Genomic DNA, 23,319 nt, shown 5'->3' with positions numbered 1-23,319 from the left:
ATTTCTTTTCTTTTTCGTTGTGGATTTTGCGATTACAGAGATAAGTTGCAAATTGACCATGAGTCGCCGCGGTAATTATCAACATTGATTGGGTCTTTGAGAGTGAATGCTTACAATCGTTGTCCTCGGAAACACAAATCCAAAGCCGCGATGGTTCCACACATCAAACAATCAGCCTGATTGGCTTTTACTTTGACAATCCACGTTTCACATGAAAGCTCAAACCCATTCACCACCTCGAGTTATTGCCTGGGGAACATGACATTTATTTCCCAGGTGCTTGTGAATGAAAACTCATGAAAATGATGACATTTTCTTTTATTCAACTTTCAAGGATTTGTGTGTTATCAGATGTAAGAAATTGAAATGCTGCTGGTTAAACCAAGTTTACAAAACACTCAAATTACCTTTGAATGTTCAGTAATCTATCACAGTCTTGCACAGCTTTGATGTCCACATCTGAATAAATTTCTTGCGCATGTGTGTTTGTGCTCGCATGCACACGTGTGGATGTGAGTAAATGCAATTGCTATTGACTAATTTATGGTCATCTTTGTGTGATATCACACTTAGTTCTATCCATCCATCCCATTCCAGACGGCAAGCCACTGTACGCAGAGATAGCGGAGTGGCGTAAGATCCTGGCCCGTCTGGCATGCTTCCTGCGTTTGGTGGACTACACGCTGCAGGAGCTGATGCGTCACCTGGTATTCTCCTCCGTGCAGCAGCTTCTGGACCACCTGGTCAACAGCTACCACGCACCTGAGGAAGAGGAGTTGGATGAAGCAGACGGCCAGGTGAGGAGAACATGTGTGGACAAATAGCTGTGAGAGCTCTCTGTATACAGCACTCATGAGAATCATTTAGAAGTTTGGCTGAAGTCAAACATTTGTTGCAAAACCTGCAGAAAAAAATGACAAGGGTTTTCACAGTGAAATTATGTTCAGCTCTGCAGACGCTACTGTCATTGTGAAATTACGAAAGCAAGATTTTTGTTCGTTTCTGTTGGATAGTCTCTTTTTTGTGTGATAAAATGCACTGCAGTGATGTTCACTGTGATGTGTAGATAGCTCTGCATATCTTAAGTAGGTTTTAAAATGGTAAGCATTGCCAAAATGTGTTTCTTTTTTTCAAATGATTGCAGGATGGGCCAAGTCAGCTGACCACTGGACGTGGTAGCTTCAAATTTGTCAGAAGGTAACATTGCCATCACCATGTCTCCTTTTCCGTATGTTCCCTGTAATTTTAAGGTTTTGCCAACAGTGGGGAGGAGAGGACTTTCCTTTTATTAAAAAACATATATCAAAAGTCTGATCTTAGAACTTGAAGCTGTTCATGCTTCATTGCTAAGTGTAATTTGTACCACTTTCTTGTTTTTGAAACAGATGATGGTTAAAAAAATTCACACGCCACAGTTAAAGTACGATAATCACTTATAGACTAACAGTGATTGAACCCTGTGGTGACCAGTGAAAGCATTAAATGTTTCAGCAGTGCACATTTTCTTTGTCGCATGATTGATAATTAGTTTGATCATGTCAGTTTTTGAGTAGTAATTCATCTTTTTGTTTATAAAAGTATGATGTTTGATGCTGACTTGTGTACCCTATTGTAACTGAGGCTCAGTTCTATCAACCAGAATCATAGGGTTCAGTGTTAGAGCAGTAATTTTTATTTTATTTTATATGAAAGTGGAATCTTTAGGAGTTGCTTGTTAGCCTTTTCGTAGTTGAGGGTTGATGTTGGGCAAACAACTCTTGGCTCTTAACTACATGCAGGTAATATGTTGTTGACATGTTTTTCTGTGTTTTTCACAGGTCTTCTCCCACCAACTCCGACCTGAGCTTCCTGTCAGACACCCAGGGTTTCAGGAAAAAGAAGAAGGATGTCACGGCCACAGGCTACGTCATCCCACACTACGACTTTGACAGGGTTGAGGAGACAGAGGGTCCGCCAGACATTGATGAAGTCTTGGACGAGATTCGCCAAAGAGATGTTGTCGAAGATGTCATCTTTCCCGTATTTTACATTGACCTCATTCTCAATGTCCCTTCAAAGACCCGCACTGGGTCGTCCAAGGGCAAGGCCGGAAGTCAAGGATCGAAAGTCACTGGGTCACCATCCAAGAAAGGCGTCACTTTCCAGGAAGAATCCAGTGATGGTGAGATATTGTGAGGAATGACAGAGCCCCGTGGAAGTGGAAAATGTACTTTGACTCTTTTGGGGGAGAAAGAAAATTGCAGAATATACGAGATACAAGAAGTTTTATTGTCCTCATCAATACAAGGAAATTTGGCATGTGTGTGGCAAGACATGATACACTGATACATAGACATTTACAAAACACAACTGAAGTTCATTATCAGCACACCCTTACGCAACATACCCACTACTTCAGACACACAGGCTACATGTGCCCCTCGGACGTACGCAACCCACAATTCACCCAGCCATACAGCTCCACATGCACTTACTCATTCATGCAGCACTCTAGCACCCGGCCATGTACAACTCACACACTGGAACCCTCATACGGCTACATTGCATTATAACACCCGCACAAACATTACAACCTCAAACATCGTACTAGATCTACAACTGACAAGCATACATCCACTATCATGCACCGAATACATCATCATACATCACATCATAACATATTGCATTATAACACACACACAACATTACAACATCAAACATCGTACTATATCTACAACTAACAAACAATCATACACTATCAAACACCAAGTACATCATCGTTCATTAAATTACATCGTACCCCCCCCACCCCACCCCACCCCACCATACATTCACAATCGACACAGAATACATCTTCATACATATATACATTACATCATAACCCCCATACATATATACATTACATCATAACCCCCATACATTGTCATTCTGTACAAGTTTCCTAAATTTGTCCACTGGCACTGACACTTTTGAACATATAGATTTTTAAAAGCAGCTTTACTGCCCCCCTCAGTGTCAGGTAGGTGGATCTTTACAGGTAATAGGCAATTTTCGGAAATAACCCTGCGGGTTTGTATTAGTTGTGGAAAAGTTAAGTTTTCTTGCAAAACGGCAGACAAACAATGAAGGGACCAATTACTAGCGAGGGGTGTGCCGGACACACATGGAGACACGCACATTACTTTCGGAATTCGTCTTTTGAGAAAGGCTGAATTTGCAAGCTTTGAGAAAAGAGCAACAGCAGTTAAGCTACAACTGTAAATTCATTCCTGAGGATCATTCTGTTTTTGCAGAAAGTGAGACGGAGAGCGAATCAGACGATGAATTTGCAAGCTTTGAGAAAAGAGCAACAGCAGTTAAGCTACAACTGTAAATTCATTCCTGAGGATCATTCTGTTTTTGCAGAAAGTGAGACGGAGAGCGAATCAGACGATGAAAGAAGCGATGATGAGGGGATGCACACCCTCTCTGAGGAGGATGAAGAGGATGTGGAAGAGGAGGAGCGAGCGGGAGGGCAGTCTCACTTTGCCTACCCTGAGAACGGGACTCGAAGGTCAGAGAGCGCAGCATGCATGGAGTGATATGTGTATTTTCGCCCATCTTCATGCCAACTTTTGGGACATGTTGTTGATGTGAATTGACTACCCTGGAACCCCTTGACCCCCCCCCCCCCCCCCCTTTTAAGACCTAAGAAAGTTTGAGAAAATCATGTCTTAAAAAGGAGTGAGATTTAAAATTGGGGTTAATTTGCAGAGGTTATGAAAAAAATGTGAGAAAACAGGGTCTTAATAGGGAGAGAGTCTTAAATTGGGGGTCTTAAAAGCGGGGTTGTACTGTAGTTTCAATACTCTAGAACCTGAGATGTGTTGAAGTGAAATCAGATTTTGTATTTTTTTAAAAGAGAACCCAAGATGTGTTGATGTGAAATAGAAATCTGAAGACTGCTAACTTTTCATCATCTAGATTCATAAAACAAAAAGGATAGTTTATTGAACATTTAATTATCGCTTAATTATTCATTTGTTGATGAGAAATCGAAGTGTTTGTATACACCAGAACCAGAAACAATGCTTTGTGTAGTTCTCATAATGATGTTACAACAAACATCATCTACAGAGAAGATGGGGACATGGATTGCATACAGTGCGTGTATTTGATTTTTGGCTTTTGTCCACAGCAAAGACAAACATGAGAGGGCTCACTCTACAAAATCCTTCGTCAGTCTGTCACCATCGTCTGCTGAATTTGATCAAAGTGTTCAGCATATGATTGGTGCCTTTGAGGTCACAGTCTGTGAGTGTGTAAACATCACTACCGTTTAAACTGAGAAATAATACATGAATGAATCATGATCAGGCTGCTTAGGCATTGCAACAACCTTTCGCCAGTGTTTTTTTTTTTTTTTAACTTTTTTTGTATTTTCTTATGATTTTTGGCTACTGTTATTGAAAACCTAAAACCACGGTTTTATGAAATGATCTTCTGTACGCTTCGTGAAAGGTTAACCTTTTTGAGTGCAGTTTACTGTGTTCAGTTTGACAACATTCGTGCAGCCAGATTCTATTCAAACATTATGTTCAGAAGTTGTCTTTGTTCTATGAAGATTTAGTCTTCATGAAAGGCTAACCATTTTGAGGATGTCATGTGTGTATGCTACTGCATTCAGTTTGCAGACATTCAGGCAGCCACATTCTGTTCAGAGGTTGTCCATGTTCTAGTTTTGAACATCATTGTTAGAGAATTTCAGTCAATATAACACTTACCTCGACAGTACTATTCTTGCACATTATCTATTATAGGCCGAAAAAAATTGGACAAAACGCTGCGTGGGTACAATTATCTCCCATAACCATGCGCCACCGTGGATCCCAAGCACTGTCTGAGTGCTTCCCCCTTACAGGATGTAGGTGGCGCGTCCTCTTTCTTTTTTCGCGCGTGACAGTAGGCTGTGTTTCTGCTGCGCTCCCGGATTATTTTGGATTCTAGAGTCTTCTTTTCTGTGTGGATTACCACCTGTTGGATTTTTGTGTGTTATTCCACTTCTGGCTTGAGGCTACGTTGTTTTTCTTCCAACTTGTGCCTCCGTTGTTGTGTGGCGGACTCGGCGTGCCTACCGTCCTACTTCGTGGTGACCGGTCGTCTGCTTCTCGTTTCGCCTCATTCACTTGAGTATTGACCTAATTTTCTTTGAATTTTGTTAATTCTCGATTTTTTAAGGGTACGTACAGGGCGAGGTAGGATGTCTCGTCTTGTTTTGGGCTCTGGTTCTACAGAACCAGAGTCTGCCGGGGGCAACCCTTCTCCGGGCGCACAGCGTCATGTTTTGCGCACGGACAGGGGGACCTTTCGGCGATCCGACTCTCCCTCCCCAAACGCTTTGCGTTTGCGGCGAGGGAGGGCGGAGAAAGCCTGTTTGAGCAAGCTCAATGCGAGCTTGCTCAAACAGGCTGGGCTTGAACCTGGGACTTCGGGCGGGGCTGCGCCGTCGAAGGTTCGGGGAAGGTCGAGGGGAAAGAAAAAGCGTCTTTCTCCTTCTCCTTCCGTGGAACACGCTTCCCCCCCTTCGACGCCGTTGTCCGGCCCTCAGTCTCAGGCTTCAGCTCCTCCCGGTTTCAAGCCTGGGGGGAAGGTTTCCTTCTCCTCCCTGGCTCGAATCCGGGGGCGGGTCGATTCCCAACCCTCTTTGGGGGTTGGTGAATCTGATCTAGGGGCTACGGGAGAGACTCAGGTTTCGACTTCTTTCTTTTCCGGTGCCTCTCCTGTGCCCTCCTCGGTTTCCACCGCTGTGGAAGCCAGGAGGGACACGGGTCCTCCTCTGAACTCCCTCGCTGGGTCGTCTACTGCTGTTTCGACAGTAGTCTCGGACTCATGGGGGGGGAGATCGGAGGAGATGACGGGGTCTATGAATTCCCTCCCCGCTGGGGTTGGGATGCGAATTGACCCCGTTCAGGGCGGTCCTGTGGGGGCAGGGGTTTCAGGCTTCGTGCCTACGACCACTGCTACTACGGTTCCCTCTGACGTCCGTGTGACTGGTGGCTGTCCCTCTATGAAACGCTCCGGCCGACTAGTTACTGGACGTGGAGGTGTTCGACAGAACGTGGTACTTCTGTCGAATGGTCAGGGCGACGGGAACATTGTTTCTGTTGCTCAGACCGACACCTCCGACCGGACCGTCTTGACCCCACGCCATTCCTTAGCGTCTGGTGTTCGGGTGACGGATGGTCCGGACCAAGGGTCCGGAACGGTCCAGGCTTACGGGTCGGGATCGAACCGGACCCACGGGTCCCGACTGGACTTGACCTCCGGGTTTGGTCCGGACGGGACCCATGGTACGGGACCGTACCGGACCTTAGGGTCCGGTGCGGGACAGTACCTCTGGCCCTTGCCGGACCCCCGGACCTACGGGTCCGGATGGTACGGTACGGGACGAGTGGTCCGGTCGGGACCGGACCACCCGACCACCTCTGTTGGTCCGGGTGGTCTGGCGCCGAACCGGAACACACCGGACCACCGGACCTACGGGTCCGGATGGTACGGTACGGGACCAGTGGTCCGGTCGGGACCGGACCACCCGACCACCTCTGTTGGTCCGGGTGGTCTGGCACCGAACCGGAACACACCGGACCACCGGACCTACGGGTCCGGATGGTACGGTGTTTCCACGTCCGGACCGAACCACCCGAACACTTTTGTGGGTACGGATGGTTCTGTGCCGAACGGGACCTCCGGATGGTACGGGACCGGACCACCGGACCGGACCGGACCACCGGAACACCGGACCACCCGACCGGACCGGACCGGACCACCGGAACACCGGACCACCCGACCGGACCGGATCGGCACCCCCGACCGGACCGGACCATTTCTTTTCTGATCAGACCCGATGGGTCCCTGTTCAGTCTATAAATGGCGGGGGTTCGTTGGCTGGACTGACCCAACAGTCGCAGGGTTTTTGTTGTTCTCTCCCTTCGGCTGCTGGAGACGTTTCGTCTTTGGGGCAGGGGTCTTCGCGGCCTCTTGCTTCAGTGGGCGTTTCGTCACAGCCTACTTCATCACTTTCGGCTCCTCCCCCTCAAGCTTCCTACACTCCTGCTGTTGAGGAGTTGTCGGGAAGTGAAGAGGAGAGTGAGTCAGAGGACGATGGGGAGGAGGATCAGGGTCGCCCTGAGGTTAACACTGATCCTCTACCCTTGCCGGTTTCTGATGGAACTTCCGAAGCTATGCTTCGTACTTTCCAACAGTACATGACAGACATCACGCGGCGTCTTGACGCCACGGATGCCTCTCTTAAGCGTCTGTCGTCTAGTGTTCCCAACCCTGCGGTTGACACACAGGACGTGGAGTCTGAGGACGAGAGGCAGGAGGCTCTCCCTCGCACAGCTAGAAGGACGTTTGAACAGTTTCAGGACGTCCTTCCCTCCGACGCCCTCTCGTCCTTTGAGTCCGCTTCGGCCCGGGCGCGGGAGGCACACGCCGCGTCTGCCGGCGGCTCGTTTTATGAACGATCCGGCCGCCAGCAATTCGCGTTCCACCCTAGTCTTAGTGCCACGGTGGAAGCGGCAGCACATCGCCTGAGGAGTACAGATTCACGTGCGAACGCGACCTATGTTCCTCGGGAGGACGCGGATTCAGTGCCGTGCTTTCCTTCGGGAGGCGCACCTCCACTGTTTCCTCGTGTCCAATCTGTTTCGTCCCTCCCTTTTCCCTTTGACTCTCGAACTCTCCCTTTCCAGACTTCGAGTGTTCAGGGTGGGGCTGACGGTGATGTGTTCGTTGGGGAGGTGCCTTCGGTCAAGAAGGTGGAACTGAGCTCTGCTTCGTTCCACAATCTTGAGGCCACCGTTTCTTCCATTGTCGAGGCCCAATCACAGGCCTTGACATGGATGAGCACGCTGTCCACACTGTTGGACCCTCCCGATCGGGCAGAGTCCGATTCCACTCGGGTCCTTGACACGGTTCGAGTGGATCGGGCTTTGCATGCCGTGCGATCGTGCGTGACGACTGCGGCAGAATTGGCCATTGGAACACGGGTCCACTTGTTGGCCCTGTTCCGTGATCATTTTCTGGCTACTTCTTTAGTGCCTCCGGATATGAGGAAGAGTCTGAGGAATACGTTTCCTCAGCCTTCTTCCCTTTTTCATCCGGGCACTGTCCGTTCTGTGGTGGAGTCCACACGCCAGAGGAACACTGATTCTCTGATGGTTGGCCTCGCTGCTTCGGCGACGTCGGCGGGGAGTAAGAGAAGTGCTACAGTCACCTCCAGCTCCCAGCCTCAGAAGAAGAAGAAGAAGAAGCCAGTTTCACTGCCTCCTTCTTCCTCCTCTCAGGCGCCTGTCGCGTTCCCCCCTGCGGCCCCGGCTTCTCGTGCTCCCAAGCGCAAGAAGAAGGGTGCTCAGACAGGTAAGGGTAAGCAGCACCACCAGGGGGGTGGTCGCAAGCCTGCGCCTGCCCGCCAGCAGAATTTTCAGTGAGTCCCGGCCCTACGTTGACGCCCCCTCAAGTTGCCCCTCTTTCGTCCGTCGGTTCCCTTTTTCGGGCCCGCGACATGTGGGGCAGACTGGTCTCCAACCAGTTTATCTTGAGGGTGGTGGGGTCGGGGTTTTCTCTACCGCTGTCGTCACAACCTCCATTGTCCGCTCTACCTTTGACGTTCCCCCCTCCTCGAGACCCTGCCAGATGGCAGGCTCTTCAAGACGAGGTGAACTCGTTGGTCGAGAAGAAGGCTGTCTACCCCCTTTCTCAGCCTTCTCCGGGGTTCTACTCCCGCCTGTTCACCGTCCCCAAAAAGGACGGCAGGTTCAGGCCGGTGTTGGACCTCTCCACCTTGAACTTGTACCTTCGCAGGTGCAAGTTCAAGATGGAAACCCCTTCGTCGGTCCGGTTGGCCATCCGGCCAAACGATTGGGCCACGTCTGTGGACCTCCAGGATGCTTACTTCCACATCCTGGTGGCCCCGGGGTACCGACATCTGCTCCGGTTTGTTTGGGAGGGCACAGTGTTCGAGTTTCGGGCCCTCCCATTCGGCCTGTCCTTGGCCCCGCTGATTTTTACAAAGGTGGTCAAGGAGCTGGCGGCGTTGGTCAGAGCTCAGGGTGTGCGTCTGCGTCAATATTTGGACGATTGGCTCACCCTGGCCCAGTCTCGCGATCAATGCCTCCAACACACCCGGCAGGTCCTGGACCGGACCCATGCTTTGGGGTTCCAGATACAGTGGCACAAGTCGGACCTCGTGCCAGCCCAGCAGTTTTGCTACTTGGGGATGGCGTTCGACACAGTGCTTTACACTGTGTCTCCCTCCCCGGACAGAATCCTCTCCCTGAGGCGAAAGATCCTCTCCATTCAGGCTTGCCGCGCTGTTCCTCACAGACGGCTGGCGGAACTGTTGGGTTCCATGGAGTCTGTCGCTCTGCTGCTGCCCCTTGCAAGGCTACACAAACGTCCCCTGCAACGGGCAGTAGCAGATCGGACTTCCAGGCCTCTCGATTACACCGAGTTGGTCCAGATCGGGCCTTGGTTTCACGAGGCTGTAGTCCAATGGCTGGACCCGATCTGGCTCAACTCTGCGGTGCCTATCCAACCGAGACGGCCGTCTCTCTTCCTGTACACCGACGCTTCTACGCGGGGTTGGGGGGCCCACCTGGACCTGCACGAGGCCCAGGGGGTCTGGACCCAGGAGGAGTCCCTCCTACACATCAACTTTCTAGAGTTGGAGGCGGTTCGTCGGGCTCTGTTGGAGTTTCGCCTCCTGATTCGGGATCAGGATGTGTTGGTCCACGGGGACAACACCACATGCCTAGCTTACCTTCGCCACCAGGGGGGCACCAATTCTCGGTCCCTCTCCCTGTTAGCGGAGGAGATTCTGCTCTGGTGCCAGACCAATCAGGTCCGGATGTCAGTCCAATTCGTTCCGGGGAAACTGAACGCCCTGGCCGACATTCTCAGTCGGGGCGATCAGGTTCTCCCCACAGAATGGACCATCGCTCACAACGTTCTACGGCGTCTGTGGGCAAGGTGGGACCGTCCTCTGATCGATCTGTTCGCAACTCGATTCAGCGCTCGGCTTCCCAGGTACGTCAGCCCCTTTCGAGACACGAATGCGTTCCACGTGGACGCATTCACTCTCTCGTGGAGGCTCCTCGATGCTTACGCCTATCCCCCGACATCTCTGATTCCGAGGGTACTGGCAAAGTATCTGCAGGAACGGCCAAGACTGATTTTGGTCGCGCCTTACTGGCCAACAGCTCCGTGGTTTCCAGATCTTCGCGGTCTCACCCACGTAGACCCTCTACCTCTGAATCTGGACGGGGGAAGTCTGCTCCAGCCTCGATCAGGCCTCCCTCATCCACGTCCAGAGAGTCTGTGCTTGACCGCATGGCTCTTGTGCGCTCCAAACTGCTTGCACTAGGATTGCACAAGAGTTCAGTAGAGTTTTCCCTGAACGCTAAGAGGCGATCAACTAATCAGCTCTACGACTTACGCTGGAGAGCTTGGGCCTCCTTCGCCTTGTCCAAGGGGATAAAGCCGCTTTATCCCTCAACACAGGACTTGGCCAACTTCCTGGTGGAAGTGTATCAAAAGAAGAGTCTTTCTTCTAAGACTCTTCTTGGATACAAATCTGCCATCACTTCCACGATTGCGGCTGCTACTGGTCGCAGACCTGAACACTTGATCAGTTCCTCCCTCATTGCTAATGTCCTTTCGGGTATTAGCAATGCAGCGGTGTCTAAACCTCGGGTTTCATTTCCCAAGTGGGATGTCTTCCTGGTTCTCAAACTCCTGCGTAGCAACCAACTCCTCGACCAACTGCGGATCCAGACATGGCCTGACCCAACAGATCTGAGGACCAAAATGTGGGGAGCACTGGAGGACCTGGAAAGAACGTCCATGTTCATGGCATCCTCCAGATTCCGAGTCTGACACAACCGTCGTACGAAGAAGAAGAAGAAGAAGAAGAACCCCTGGCAGGCATTAGTATCAAGTTCCTGACTTTTAAGACTGTGTTCCTCATCGCTTTAGCCACTTGCCGTAGACTCAGTGGAATTCAAGCTTTGAGTGGCCTGGAATTTGACATTGAGTTCACCACACATCAGGTGACGTTGGCTTTCTTACCAGACTTTCGAGCCAAGAATCAGAATGCCTCGGAGTTGTCCAAACCAGTAGTCATTCAAGCCTTGGCTCCCACTCTTGAACATGATGACCCTGATCGCTTCCTCTGCCCAGTACGTGCCCTTAGAGTGTACCTGGATAGAACACGTAGCTTTCGGTCTTCTAAGCGGTCACTGTTTGTCTCGCTTAATCCGAAGTACCAATCGGATATTTCTAGGCAAACTTTAGCTCGTTGGCTGACCTTGCTTATCAAACAGGCTTATGTTCATGCTCAAGTGGATGTGGTCCCTGACATCAGGGCACACGAGATTCGGGCTATCGGCTCCTCGTTGGCGCACGTGCGGGGTGCCTCGCTCCAAAGCATAATGGCGGTCGCGTTCTGGAAGACTCCAGCCACGTTTATTAACCACTATATGCGAGACTTTTCCAGTCTCAGGCTTGACCAGTCGTATGGCATTGCCAAAGCAGTGGTTGCCAGCATGGTCACGTCAGTCTAAGGTATTTTTCTTGGGTATATTTTCTTTTACGGTAGTACTGTTCGAAAATTGCCTGGGTATCTTAATCCTTGGATTTAAGTGATTTTGATTAAGGAGTTTAATACTCTACATATCACCCTCACACCACTCTGGTATTCTGTGCAAGAATAGTACTGTCGAGGTAAGTGTTATATTGACTGTAAGGCTTCTTTTTAAGCCTACTGTCTATATGATACTTACCGAGACAGTACTATTAGAGTTTCCCTCCCGCCTCCCCTCTTGATATGTTATGGGCTTTTTGAGGGTCTGCAGCTCATAAAGAAAGAGGACGCGCCACCTACATCCTGTAAGGGGGAAGCACTCAGACAGTGCTTGGGATCCACGGTGGCGCATGGTTATGGGAGATAATTGTACCCACGCAGCGTTTTGTCCAATTTTTTTCGGCCTATAATAGATAATGTGCAAGAATAGTACTGTCTCGGTAAGTATCATATAGACAGTAGGCTTAAAAAGAAGCCTTACAGTTTGCTTGAGTACTTGATACTTGTGTGCAGCCAAGTTTGTCCCCATGCTGAGAGAGCCACGACTGTCCGTCTTCTACTCACCACCCAAGCATGACCTGCGTCTGCACTTTGACGAGGAGGAGGAGGAAGAGAGGCGTGAGATGCAGAAACCTTGGCCTGACCTTGACCTCATTTTACACGATGACCCCAGATTCCAGCGCCTGCTGACGGGCATCCAGTCCTACATGGACATGGAGATGGAGCTGCTTGACCAGTACATCACAGTTAGTGATTGTTCATAATCTTACTCATAATGGTGCCGTGGAACCCCCCTTTTAAGACCTCCAAAAATCCAAGAGAATTACGTCTTAAAAAGGAGGGAGTCTTAAAATGGGGGTAAATTTACAGAAGTTCTGAACAGAAAATTTGAGAAAACAGGATCTTAAAAGGGAGCCCAAGTAACCTTCCCCCATGGATCCCATGTGGGCCCCAAGTGGGATCCCACATGGTGACGTTGTGGGAGCCCAGTGGGAAGTAAATGGGACACGAGTGGGAAACGGGTGGGACACGACTGGGAAACGGGTGGGGCACGAGTGGGATCAGGGTGGGAAACGAGTGGGATTCACGGGTGGAAAACGAGTGGGATTCAGGTAGGAAGCGAGTGGGATTCAGGTGGGAAGCAAGTGGGATTCAGGTGGGAAACAAGTGGGGTTTATATCGGAAACGTGTGGGACTTCTTCTTAATTCTTCTTCTTCTGACTTCCGTAGAGGACTGGGTTCTTGCGAACGTCTCAAGAGTCCTGCGAATTTAAAAATCATCAATGTATAAAGAAAAGAAAAAACAAGAACAACTGATACACACATATACATATTCAAGCACACACACACACACTAGTTTTTAATCACTCAAATCAACTTGACGCTGGATTACGAGCGCGCGCGCAGCCACGTGGGAAAGCCGTGTTGATGCGTTCATCAACCTTCGAGTTTGACAGTAATCCCACTGATCGTCTTCGCTTTGTTGAATATGAAGCCGCCATTATATTACTCGGTGTTCTTCAGATGTAATCTTTGATCCATGCACATGCAATACTCACGCGCACGGAACGTATTCACAGTCTATTCGCCGGCAATTGTAGCAAATTTCAAACACTCTCAATCGGCAGGCCCAACGCGGAACTGAACAGGGCAGAATAATAGTCCCGCAGTGAAAACAAAAATCCTTGAAAATATTTAGTCATCACGTGAGTAAATAAACCATTCTCGAGACAACAGTTGTTATTAACAGAACTGCAATAATTACACACATATAAAATACTTCGGTGTATTTTGAAGGATAGTATTCTTCAACGTTTGCTACGATTCAAACGAGTCTAGTGTAAACAGCGTGTGCTGTGACGTCACCGATCTCGATGGAGCAACTTGCAGACTCGCGCAGTGTGACTCGCGCTCGCAGCGTCGGAACATTTTCCTCACACGCTGAGTGGGAACGAAGAGGGAATTCCCACTTTTATCCCATTTCTGTCGAAGTGCAAGCTTGTTTCCCAGAGACTAAGGGACGGCCCAGGTCTATACCACTTTCTTCCCATAGCTTTGACTGTGGGAGTTCTGTGGGATGGGAGTGGGCCCACTCTCCCATCCTCTTCCCACTTATTCACCACTGGGAACCCAGTGGGAATTCAATATGCGTGTTACTTGGGAGGGAGTCTTAAATTGAGGGGTCTTAAAAAGGGGGTTCCACCGTAATACATGATGCTGTTAGAGCAATGTTTCTGTTCACAGTGTTATAAGCTCACAGCATTCCTCTGAATGTATTATGCAAGTACTTCCTTTTATTACTGTTTGAGCCAATTATCTAGTTAAAGCATGTGTTCTTGAACGTTTTCATCTGTGTTACATACTGACACACCTGGGGCTACCTTGAAAGACTTTCTGCAGAGAGACCTCAGTAGCCTAGACTCTGGTGGCGGCGTCCTTGTGCACAGCCCCGTACGAAGTAAGTCATACTGATCGTCATGTGGTGTGCCTGTGTGCAGAACTACCACCAGTTCTGTCAGATGGTGGACCAGTCCAAAGAGATGAAAGTGGAAGAGTCCATGGCCAAACGAGCGTGGACCACTGACGACTTTAACCAGGTCCTGGCTGCATACACAGAAATGGTCAGTGTCAACTTGAATTTTGTTTGAGCTGTTTTGGAAATACTTTAAGATAAAGTGGACAGTTGACCTCCGTATCGTTAGTGTTACATTTAGAATAAGGAAAAAAAGGCTTGGATGTTTCAAAGTATAGAGCAATTCAGGTAATGTTTGTGTTGGTTAATTCTTCAGATTCTTTTGTGGTGAGCAAACAGATGTATGCTTTTTTTGTTACCTTAGCTTCTTCTCCAGCCCTAACTTAGTTTCAGCTTTGGAATCATTCAACGCAGAAAATGCTCAAAGGATTTGTAATGGAGATCACTGAGTGAGCACTAAGTTTTGAATTCAATGCGATGTGCACAGTAATGCCAGCAACAGTTTACTGGTGGCAATGAGTCAAGTACACTCCCTTGTTACAGCTGCGTCGCATGGGGAAAATGGTGATGAGCAGACGAGTTGCCATGGTGATGGTAAGGGCCACAGACTTCTGCGACTCTGCAACGCCGTACCCCAAGAAGATCGAGGACGACGTTCACCACAGGCTTCCCCTTCTGGCCAACAAGCGCTGTGACGACCTGCTGACCATCATCAAGGTGGGTTGGACAGTCCTACCTGTCTACAGTAGAACCCCCTTTTTAAGACCTCTAAAAATCCGAGAAAATCAGGTCTTAAAATGGAGGTAAATTGACAGAGGGTATGAACACAAATCTGAAGTAAGGTCTTAAAATAGAGGAAGTCTTAAATTGGTGGGGGGGGGGAGGTTGTCTTGAATGGGGGGTTCAACTGTATTACGACCACCCGAGGGACTGACCAAAGATGGCCATAATAGACAGACGGTGGCTATGGAAAGGTGAACTACAGTGGAACCCCCTTTTAAAGACCTTAAAAAATCTGAGAAAATCAGGTCTTAAAAAGGAGGGAGTCTTAAAAAATGGGGGTAAATTTACAGAGGTCATGAACAGAAAATGTGAAAAAACAGGGTCTTAAAAGGGAGGAAGTCTTAGAATGGGGGGTCTTAAAAGGGGGGTACCACTGTATACAGAAAAGATCTCCCTGTGGGTCGCTTGGGGTGGTGGTAACGGCATGAGTTCACATGGATATCAGCACTAAATCAATTTTGACTTAGAGTGTGGCTAAAACCTGCTCTGTTTATATCAGCAAGTATTCAAAGAGAGGTTAAAGATAAGGGTTATGTGCAGGACACTGAAAGAGGGTTAGAGCACGGAAAACATATAAATCAGTCAAGAAATGGGGGGGGGGGGGGGGATATATTAGTAGGAACATCAAAAACAAACAAACAGAGTGATAGGTTTGTGCAGATCACTAAGGAAATTAATCACTTTCATTCCCAGGGTGCCTCTAGACGTCTGGACCAGTTTCCAGCCACAGTGGAAGAGTTTGTGGATCACCTATCATTCCTTGGCAAGATGTCAACAGAGTTGCCTGCCCTTGAGAAGGAATACAACATTGTCAACAAGATGTTCACCATTGCCCGTGATTACAACGTGGACCAGCAACCAGAGCACCTGGCTCTGTACAAGACACTGGCTCCAAGCTTCCAGCATCTCAAGGTGAGAGAATTTTGAAGCATGAGGGATAACTTGTGACACCACACATACATTTTGGTGCAATAAGACATCAGATGGACCTGACTCAATGATTTACGGTAGTTTGTGTGTTTAAGCTTTGTAGTTATGACACCTGAATCATAACACACAATTTTTTGTCAGCCTTGTGGCATGCGTAGTGACTGATATTTTCACTGCAGAACGTCGTTATTCTGCAGTTTTTCCAGTGTAATAAGCTTTGTTTACACACTGACTGACCTTTAAATTATCAAACTTTCTTTTGATGCTCTTGATAATACAAACATCTAATCTTCTTCTTCGTTCATTGGGTGAAACTCCCACAGTACAGTCGTGGTTTTTTGGCACGAGTGTTTTTTTTACGTGTATGACCGTTTTAACCCCGCCATTTAGGCGACCATACGTCGCTTTTTGGGGAAAAACATCTGATCAATTCTTTTGACGCTCTTGAAAATACAAACATCTAATCAGTTCTCGTCTGTCGTAGTCGACGATCCTGTACTGCGAGGCCAAGAAGGATGACAACATCGGCAAGTTCTCGTCGGACCTGGACACGCTGATCCACAACATCCGCTTCAAGCTGATGGAGCTGAAGAGCAGGGTGCAGGACCCGGACCTGCTGCACGAGGAGACAATGGCAGTGTCAGCGCTGGAGACCATTCAGAATCTGCAGGAGGAGGTCCAGGGGATGTCCGTCAGAGCCCGCAGCTACGCCAGCTACCAGGAGCGCTTCGGCAGCTCTCTGTCGCAGAAGAAGATAGGATACTACCCTGAGTAAGTGTTACTGACAACTGTGAAACAGTAGATCACACCCAAGACCCTTTGTCTGTAAATAATCATTTCAAAATGAGGTTTTTGATGATCTTGAATGGGAGGTTCTACTGTATTTTCCTTTTTCCTGGTTTTGTTTACATTTGTTGGCACATATATATGTTTGTTCTATTTGTTTTTCTTCTTCATCAATACACTGTTCTTGGTGAAGTCATGTTACAATTTGTTGCTAGTTTTAATGCATTCTTTCGTGAGTTGTTTTGAACTCCTGCAAAGGTTACTGTTATTACATTCTGTATATTGCTTGAAGGGAATTTATATGGCTCAGGTTGGGTGAGAGTCTGATTTGAACAAATTCTTTTGTATCATTCCTCACTAAACTTGGCTATTTTATTCCTTCAGCATAGTTCCGAAGCGCTTCGGTTTTAGTCCTTCTTAAACCTGCCTGTCTTTGTCTTTCAGCTTGGCTATGATGGACAAGAAGTCGGACGCCAGCGCCCAAGACATCCAGACGGACCTGTCAGAGATCGAGCGCGACCTGATGCTCCGTCGGCTGCTGTGGCAGTCACTGGAGGAGTGGACACGCCTTGTCGACGAGTGGACGGCCACGCCTTTTGACTCCATCAACGTGGAGTCGCTGCAGAAAAATGTCAACAAGTTCACGCAGACTGTCTTTATGCTGGAGAAAGGTGAGATGAAAGAAGAGAGAGAGAGGGGTCTGAATACTTTTTTGTCCTTTTTTTTTGTTTTTTAAAGATTGTGTCTTTAGAAAACAAATTGCAGAAGGAAGTTTTGGTTTATGAACAGTGTTATTGTGGGGATGAGGGATGCATACGGGTGCAGACTTGCAAGCCTTCTTTAGTGAACTCTTTCCCTGTGTAAGACACCACAGTTTGTTTCTGCTTGTTTGTTGCAAACCCAACTCATTCTTCACTGTCCACTGTGCCACCCTTGTAGACAATAAATAATGCAAATATATGAATATTAACTATGCGCAGGTCTGCCCCATAATGAGGTGCTTCCACAGCTGAAGGAGAAGGTGATGGACTTCAAGCAAGGCATGCCTGTCATCACCAGTCTGAGGAACCCGTCGCTACGACAACGCCATTGGGATGCCATCCAGAAGATCATCAACAAGGTCATCAGCAGGGACAAGAGCTTCACCCTGGGCAACCTTCTGGAGATGAACGTAAGCTGCTTAGACTGATCGTGTCTGCTGTCTTCCTCAAAACATTTTGATGCTGCATCTGGGTCGTCCTTACCCCTTTCACCATTATGCATGGATGGAGCTCATTTGGAAGGCAGATTGTTTAAAGAGAATTATGTAATAGAATAAGGAATAGCAAAGTTGTCACAGTTCAGAATCTGCACCTAGATAGCGTCACTTGATGATGCCAATTATAATTACATATTCTTACGCCGAATCACATGATTTGCATTGACCCACTTCGATGCTTAGGTTATGATAAAAGCTACCCCGTCTAGGTATAAGGGGAGCAACCCCAACTAAAAAAGTGACTGCACCAGCATGACTGGCACCCTGGGTTACGTCCCATGCAGCACACTACGTCATCAATGGTGCTGGTCACGTGATACCCCTTCAATCGACTACTATCACTCAAGGGTGACGGTTGTGTACGCTTTTGCTCTGGCTGGTTTTGTGTCTTCGGCACCCTCCGGCCTCGGCCCCCGTCTACTTCTTGCTGGCTTGCAGCTGGTGAGATCGTTCATATTTTCTTGTATGTTTTATTGCTTCTGCTGTGAATTTCGCATGTCCGTTGGACTCTGAAGTTTTCAGCAGTTGTTTGGCTTCCTCACGGTCGCCATTTGCATTAGCACGTTGTCTGGCTTCTGTTGTTTTAGCCGTGTTCGGTCTATTAACGCTGTTGTAGCTTGCTTTGTAGCTGCCGTCGGTAGCTGTTACGTATGTGCTTATCTATTTGCGTGCTTGCTTCTGAAATGTTTGTGTCTGTACGGACTTTATTATTTTCAGACTTGTGGCTTCCTCTTTGGTCGCCATTTTTAGCTAGCATGTTGTTGTTATGTTGATTTTTCGTCCGTACTCGGACGCTTAACTCTTCGTATAGCTAGTTGTTTAGCTGCCTTTGGTAGCTCCTAAACTGGTTTTAGCTGCCCTCTTTGCTGGCTTCTGAAAGGTTGGCGTCCGTTCGGACTTTGCTAGTTTCAGTTGTTTGTTTATTTTTCTCTCGGTGCTTACATGGCCGTTAATGAGAATTAGAGGGAGCTTAGGCCGAGGGTTAGGGCTTGGGCCCTGCTAAGCTCTATCCCTCAGCAGCCTCTTCTTTTGAAGAACTCCGTTGTTGTTCATGTTGGCACAATTTTAGGCAATTTTTACGTTGTTCTGTGCCGTTTTTTCTGTTACGGACGATCGGCCGTCTGGCTCTCAGCCGTCCGTCTTGGCCTCTAAGGCTGTCGTTTTACGTCTGTTTCGGCTCCAGAGTCTAGGGCTCTGGGGTCTGCCCTTATCTTTTGCTTATTTCCAGAAATGGATTCCCTCGTTCGCGAGGTTTGCCGCGGCGGACTTCGTCGTCAGCTCTGCCCCCCGCCTGGGGGTTAGGCGACGTTCTCTCCTTCAGACTCTGGGTCTTCACCGGACCAGGCTGCTGTCCACCGTGATGTTTCTGGACGGTCCCGTGGGGATCTTCTTCTCCTCTTCCTGGCCGGCATTTGTTGCCTTCCGCTTGCGGTAGCGCAACAGTGCATGTCCCTCCGGGGATCCGGCCACAACAAGGTTGGTGTCTGCAGCAGCCGTTTACGGCAGTTGCACTTCCGGTTTCCGGAATCGGATGTTCTCCTGCTAGTGAGCGACTTGCGTTCACGTCGGGTCAGAACCTCTCCGTACTCCAGCAGTCGGTTCCGACAGCTGGGCTTCCTGCTTTCGCAGGAAGTAGGGGTTCACCGTCTAGTGAGCGACTTGCGTTCACGTCCGGACCGAACCCCGCCTTACACCAGCAGTTGTACGCGACAGCTGGGCTTCCGGCTACGGCCGGAAGCAGTGGTTCTTCCGCTCGTGCGCAGCTTGCTGTCACGTCCGGTGCGTCCCACATCTTACCACAGCAGTCAGTTCTGGCAGCTGTTCTTCCGGCTCCGGCCGGAAGCAGTGGTTCTTCCGCTCGTGCGCAGCCTGCTGCCACGTCCGGTGCGTCCCACATCTTACGTCAGCAGTCGTCAGCGACAGCTGCTTCCGGCTCAGGCCGGAAGTAAAAGGCTCACTGGCTAGTGTTCGGACTACGTTCACGTCCGGTTTGAGCCTTGCCTTACGTCAGCAGTCGTCCGCGGCAGCTGCGCTTCCGGTTCCGGCCGGAATTGTAGGTTCACCGGTAGTGCACAGGCTGCTGTCACGTCATTTGGACCTTACCCTACGTCAGCAGTCGTCAGCGTCAGCTGGGCTTCCGGTTCCGGCCGGAAGTGTAGGTTCACTGGTTAGTGCTCAGGTTGCTGTCACTTCTGGTTCGAGCCTTTACCTACTTCAGCAGTCGTCCGCGACGGCGCCGCTTCCGGTTACGGCCGGAAGCGTAGGTTCACTGGTTAGTGTACAGATTGCTGTCACGTCCGGTTTCGAGCCTTGCCCTACGGCAGCAGTCGTACGCGACGGCTGTGCTTCCAGTTCCGGCTGGAAGTATTGGTTCACTGGTTAGTGCACAGGCTACTGGCACGTTCAGTTCGAACCTTGCCTTACGGCGGTGGTCGTACGCGACCTCTGCGCTTCTGGCTGCGGACGGAAGCGTGAGCTCACCGGTTAGTGCACAGGCTGCTGTCACTTCTGGTTCGAGCTTGCCCTACTTCAGCAGTCGTCCGCGACAGCTGTGCGTCTGGTTCCGGCTGGAAGCGTAGGTTCACTGGTTAGTGCACAGACTACGGTCACGTTCGGTTTGAACCTTGCCTTATGTCGGCGATCGTACGCGACCTCTGCGCTTCTGGCTCCGGCCGGAAGTGGGGGCTCACTGGATAGTGGACCTGCTATGGTCCCATCTGGTTTGAGTCTGGTTTTTTCGTCAGCAGTGCCCTTTGGGCTTGCAGGCTCCCTGCCTCAGGCGGATTAGCAGCTACCACACACTTCGGTAGTGGGTTCTGCCGTTCTTCTCACTTCCTGTGCCTTTGGTCTTCGACGCCTCTCATCCTCCTCTTAGTCAGGGGTGAAGTTTGGCCGTTGACTTGCAGGAAAGGGGCTTCAGGCTCCGGCCTTCCCAGCTTCGGGACATTAGCGGCTCAGAGGAAGTTGCCTTTGCCCAAGATGTCCCGGAATTTGCTGTCGTCTTTTGCCCCTCGGCGTGCACCTTTGCCGGTCACGCCGGAACTTCTTCTTTGGGGAACGTTTCGAGTCCCCTGCTCTCTGAGCAGACTCTCTTCCCCTCTGAGGAAGTGGGCAGACAGCTTTTGGAACTTGCTTCCATTTTGGAGACACTCCTTTACGGAGTCCTTGGCGCCCTTTACACTCAGTAAAGAGCAGGACGCAGGGGATGCTTTCTCCACCTTTGCTAGGGCGAATTTAGAACAGAGAAGGCCTTCCTCTCTGCACAATGCCCATACGGTCATGTTCAGACGGGACTTGTTCCTCGCCCATTCCTAGTTTGTGAGGAATCAATGAGAGACACCCTTAGTTCTTCACCCTTGGTGGATGGGTCTCTCTTCGGCCTCCTGGCCTCTAAGGCCTCCTGGCCTTCAAGTCCTCCTGGCCTCCTGGTCTCTGAAGCCTCCTGGCCTCTAAGGCCTCCTGGCCCCCAAGGCCTCCTGGCCTCTAAGGCCTCCTGGCCTCCAAGGCCTCCTGGCCTCTAAGGCCTCCAAGGCCTCCTGACCTCTAAGGCCTCCAAGGCCTCCTGGCCTCTAAGGCCTCCTGGCCTCTAAGGTCTCCTGGCTTCCTAGGCCTCCGGGCCTCTTAGGCCTCCAAGGCCTCCGGGTCTCCAAGGCCTCCTGGCCTTTAAGGACTCCTGGCCTCTGTCTCCTGGCTTCCAAGGCCTCCTGGCCTCTAAGGCCTCCAAGGCCTCCTGGTCTCCAAGGCCTCCTGGCCTCCAAGGCCTCCTGGCCTCTAAGGCCTCTAAGGCCTCCAAGGTCTCCTGGCCTCTAAGGCCTCCTGGCCTCCAAGGTCTCCTGGTCTCCAAGGCCTCCTGGCCTCCAAGGCCCCCTGGCCTCCAAGGCCTCTAAGGCCTCCTGGCCTCTAAGGTCTCCTGGCTTCCAAGGCCTCCCTGGCCTCCAAGGAAATAAAGATTTGTAGGGGCCTTTAGGTCTCTTCTTTTGCTCTTCAAGCTTTGAAGCAGCAAAACGGGCTCTACCTAAGCAGACTCAGCTTGTTCAGGCTAAGTCCTCAGCTCAGGTTTATCCGGAGAGGTTCTTCCTTTCACAGACGTCTTAGTCGGTGTTTTTTGGGAACAACAGCCGGCATTAGGGCTTCCGGGTTTTTTAGCCTCGGCTGGTGCAACAGCCATTTCATCCGTTGGTGGTGTTGGTTGTTGTTTGCTCTTTTGGACTCGGTCCTAGTGGGTCTTTCGCCGATTTTGACTCTGTCTTTCTCTAGCGATCGGACTTGTTCTGGTGTTTCGTCCAAACTTAAGGTTTACTTGAGTTGGCCTCGGAAGTTACATTCAGATTTTACTGAGTTTGCATTGGTTTTAGCAATGCATGGTGAGGGGTCATTCTTGTGGCCTATCACTTTTCTCAGCTTTATTGGCTAACCCTCCCCTTTCGGTAGAGGTCTAGTTAATTTCCTGGTTTCTTGGTGCGGGCTTTCAGCCCAGCATCTTTGATGGCAGGTCTACGGGCGTTACGGCTCTCAGCCTTAGCCCGTGTAATAGTCTCCTGCCTGGCATGGGCGAATACGGTCTCCGTGTCTCTAGAATTTGTGTCTTCCTCTTCTCCCTCATCCTGCCATGAGGCGAGTCGGGTCGACTTCCGGTGGGGTGGGTTGCCTGTTACGGTCACCCCTCTACCACTTGCAACTATTACGGACTCTTGCCTGTTGTGTTCCGTGTCTGATTCTCGGTTCTGAGGTATCAGACGTGTTTGGTTTTTCAGCCAGACTCAGGAATTTTCTGGGCTCGGTCGGCCGCGATATTTACTTCGGGCTCTTCTTCTTAAGGCTGGTTAGCTTCACGGTTTTCTGTTTTTCCTTTCCAGTCTCGTTTCTGTTTTGGGTTTTTGATTTTCTTTCATTTACCTACAAGCAGACTGCTTTGTGAACACTCTGACTTTAGTCATTTCGGTTAGAGTCACCGGTCACATCAGGCTTTGGCCACCGCGATCTCCGCCCTGCTGGCGGCTTACACTTTTCGTAGGCCGCTTCTTCCTCTGTTTACCTCCCTCTATGCTTCTGCATGGACTGGTAGTGGACCGTCTCTTCTGAGATTTTTTCTTTGAGTTTGACTCTGGTTTTTTGTACTCAGACGTCTCTCTCTCGTTCTCGGAAACAGGTCACTCTCTGGAGCTGACCGTTATCTCTCCGGCCTTTCGGGCCTCTCTCCATGCCAAGGCTTTTAACTTTGGCATGATTGTTTTACGGTCCTGGGGAAGGTTGGTGCTTTTCATTTATGATCGGTCAACCTTACGCTTAGTCGTTTCCAGGGTTTTTGGCATTTCCTTCCAAGAGTAAGGGGGGGGGGGGGGGGGGGGGGCAGCTTGCCTGTCCCTCTACTCGGCTCGGGTTATTCAAGACTTGAGCCCCTTTCTGGTTCAGGAGATGGGAAGAAGGGCTGAGCACAGCTTACGGGCTGGGCTCTCTGATGCTTGGCGTAGCTATCGGCTATCTTTC

The 23,319-nt window shown here is 49.8% G+C and overlaps 1 protein-coding gene across 1 annotated transcript in view; it reads left to right on the top strand.

Moving 5' to 3' along the window:
- The window catches only part of LOC138953122 (dynein axonemal heavy chain 6-like), a 141,426-nt gene that overhangs the window by 12,280 nt on the left and 105,827 nt on the right, over positions 1–23,319 (top strand). The window contains exons 12-23 of the mRNA XM_070324913.1: positions 598–797; positions 1,145–1,197; positions 1,818–2,161; positions 3,385–3,532; positions 4,157–4,272; positions 12,116–12,348; positions 14,101–14,223; positions 14,619–14,792; positions 15,552–15,770; positions 16,273–16,559; positions 17,019–17,245; positions 17,555–17,745. Of these exons, the coding sequence (XP_070181014.1) occupies positions 598–797; positions 1,145–1,197; positions 1,818–2,161; positions 3,385–3,532; positions 4,157–4,272; positions 12,116–12,348; positions 14,101–14,223; positions 14,619–14,792; positions 15,552–15,770; positions 16,273–16,559; positions 17,019–17,245; positions 17,555–17,745 (2,315 nt within the window). The remainder of the gene's footprint in view (positions 1–597; positions 798–1,144; positions 1,198–1,817; positions 2,162–3,384; positions 3,533–4,156; positions 4,273–12,115; positions 12,349–14,100; positions 14,224–14,618; positions 14,793–15,551; positions 15,771–16,272; positions 16,560–17,018; positions 17,246–17,554; positions 17,746–23,319) is intronic.

This window comes from Littorina saxatilis, linkage group LG17, assembly GCF_037325665.1.
Source record: "Littorina saxatilis isolate snail1 linkage group LG17, US_GU_Lsax_2.0, whole genome shotgun sequence".
Taxonomy (NCBI): Eukaryota; Metazoa; Mollusca; class Gastropoda; order Littorinimorpha; family Littorinidae; genus Littorina; species Littorina saxatilis.
Note: the sequence above shows the minus strand (reverse complement) of the source record. Positions and strands in the feature narration are given on the sequence as shown.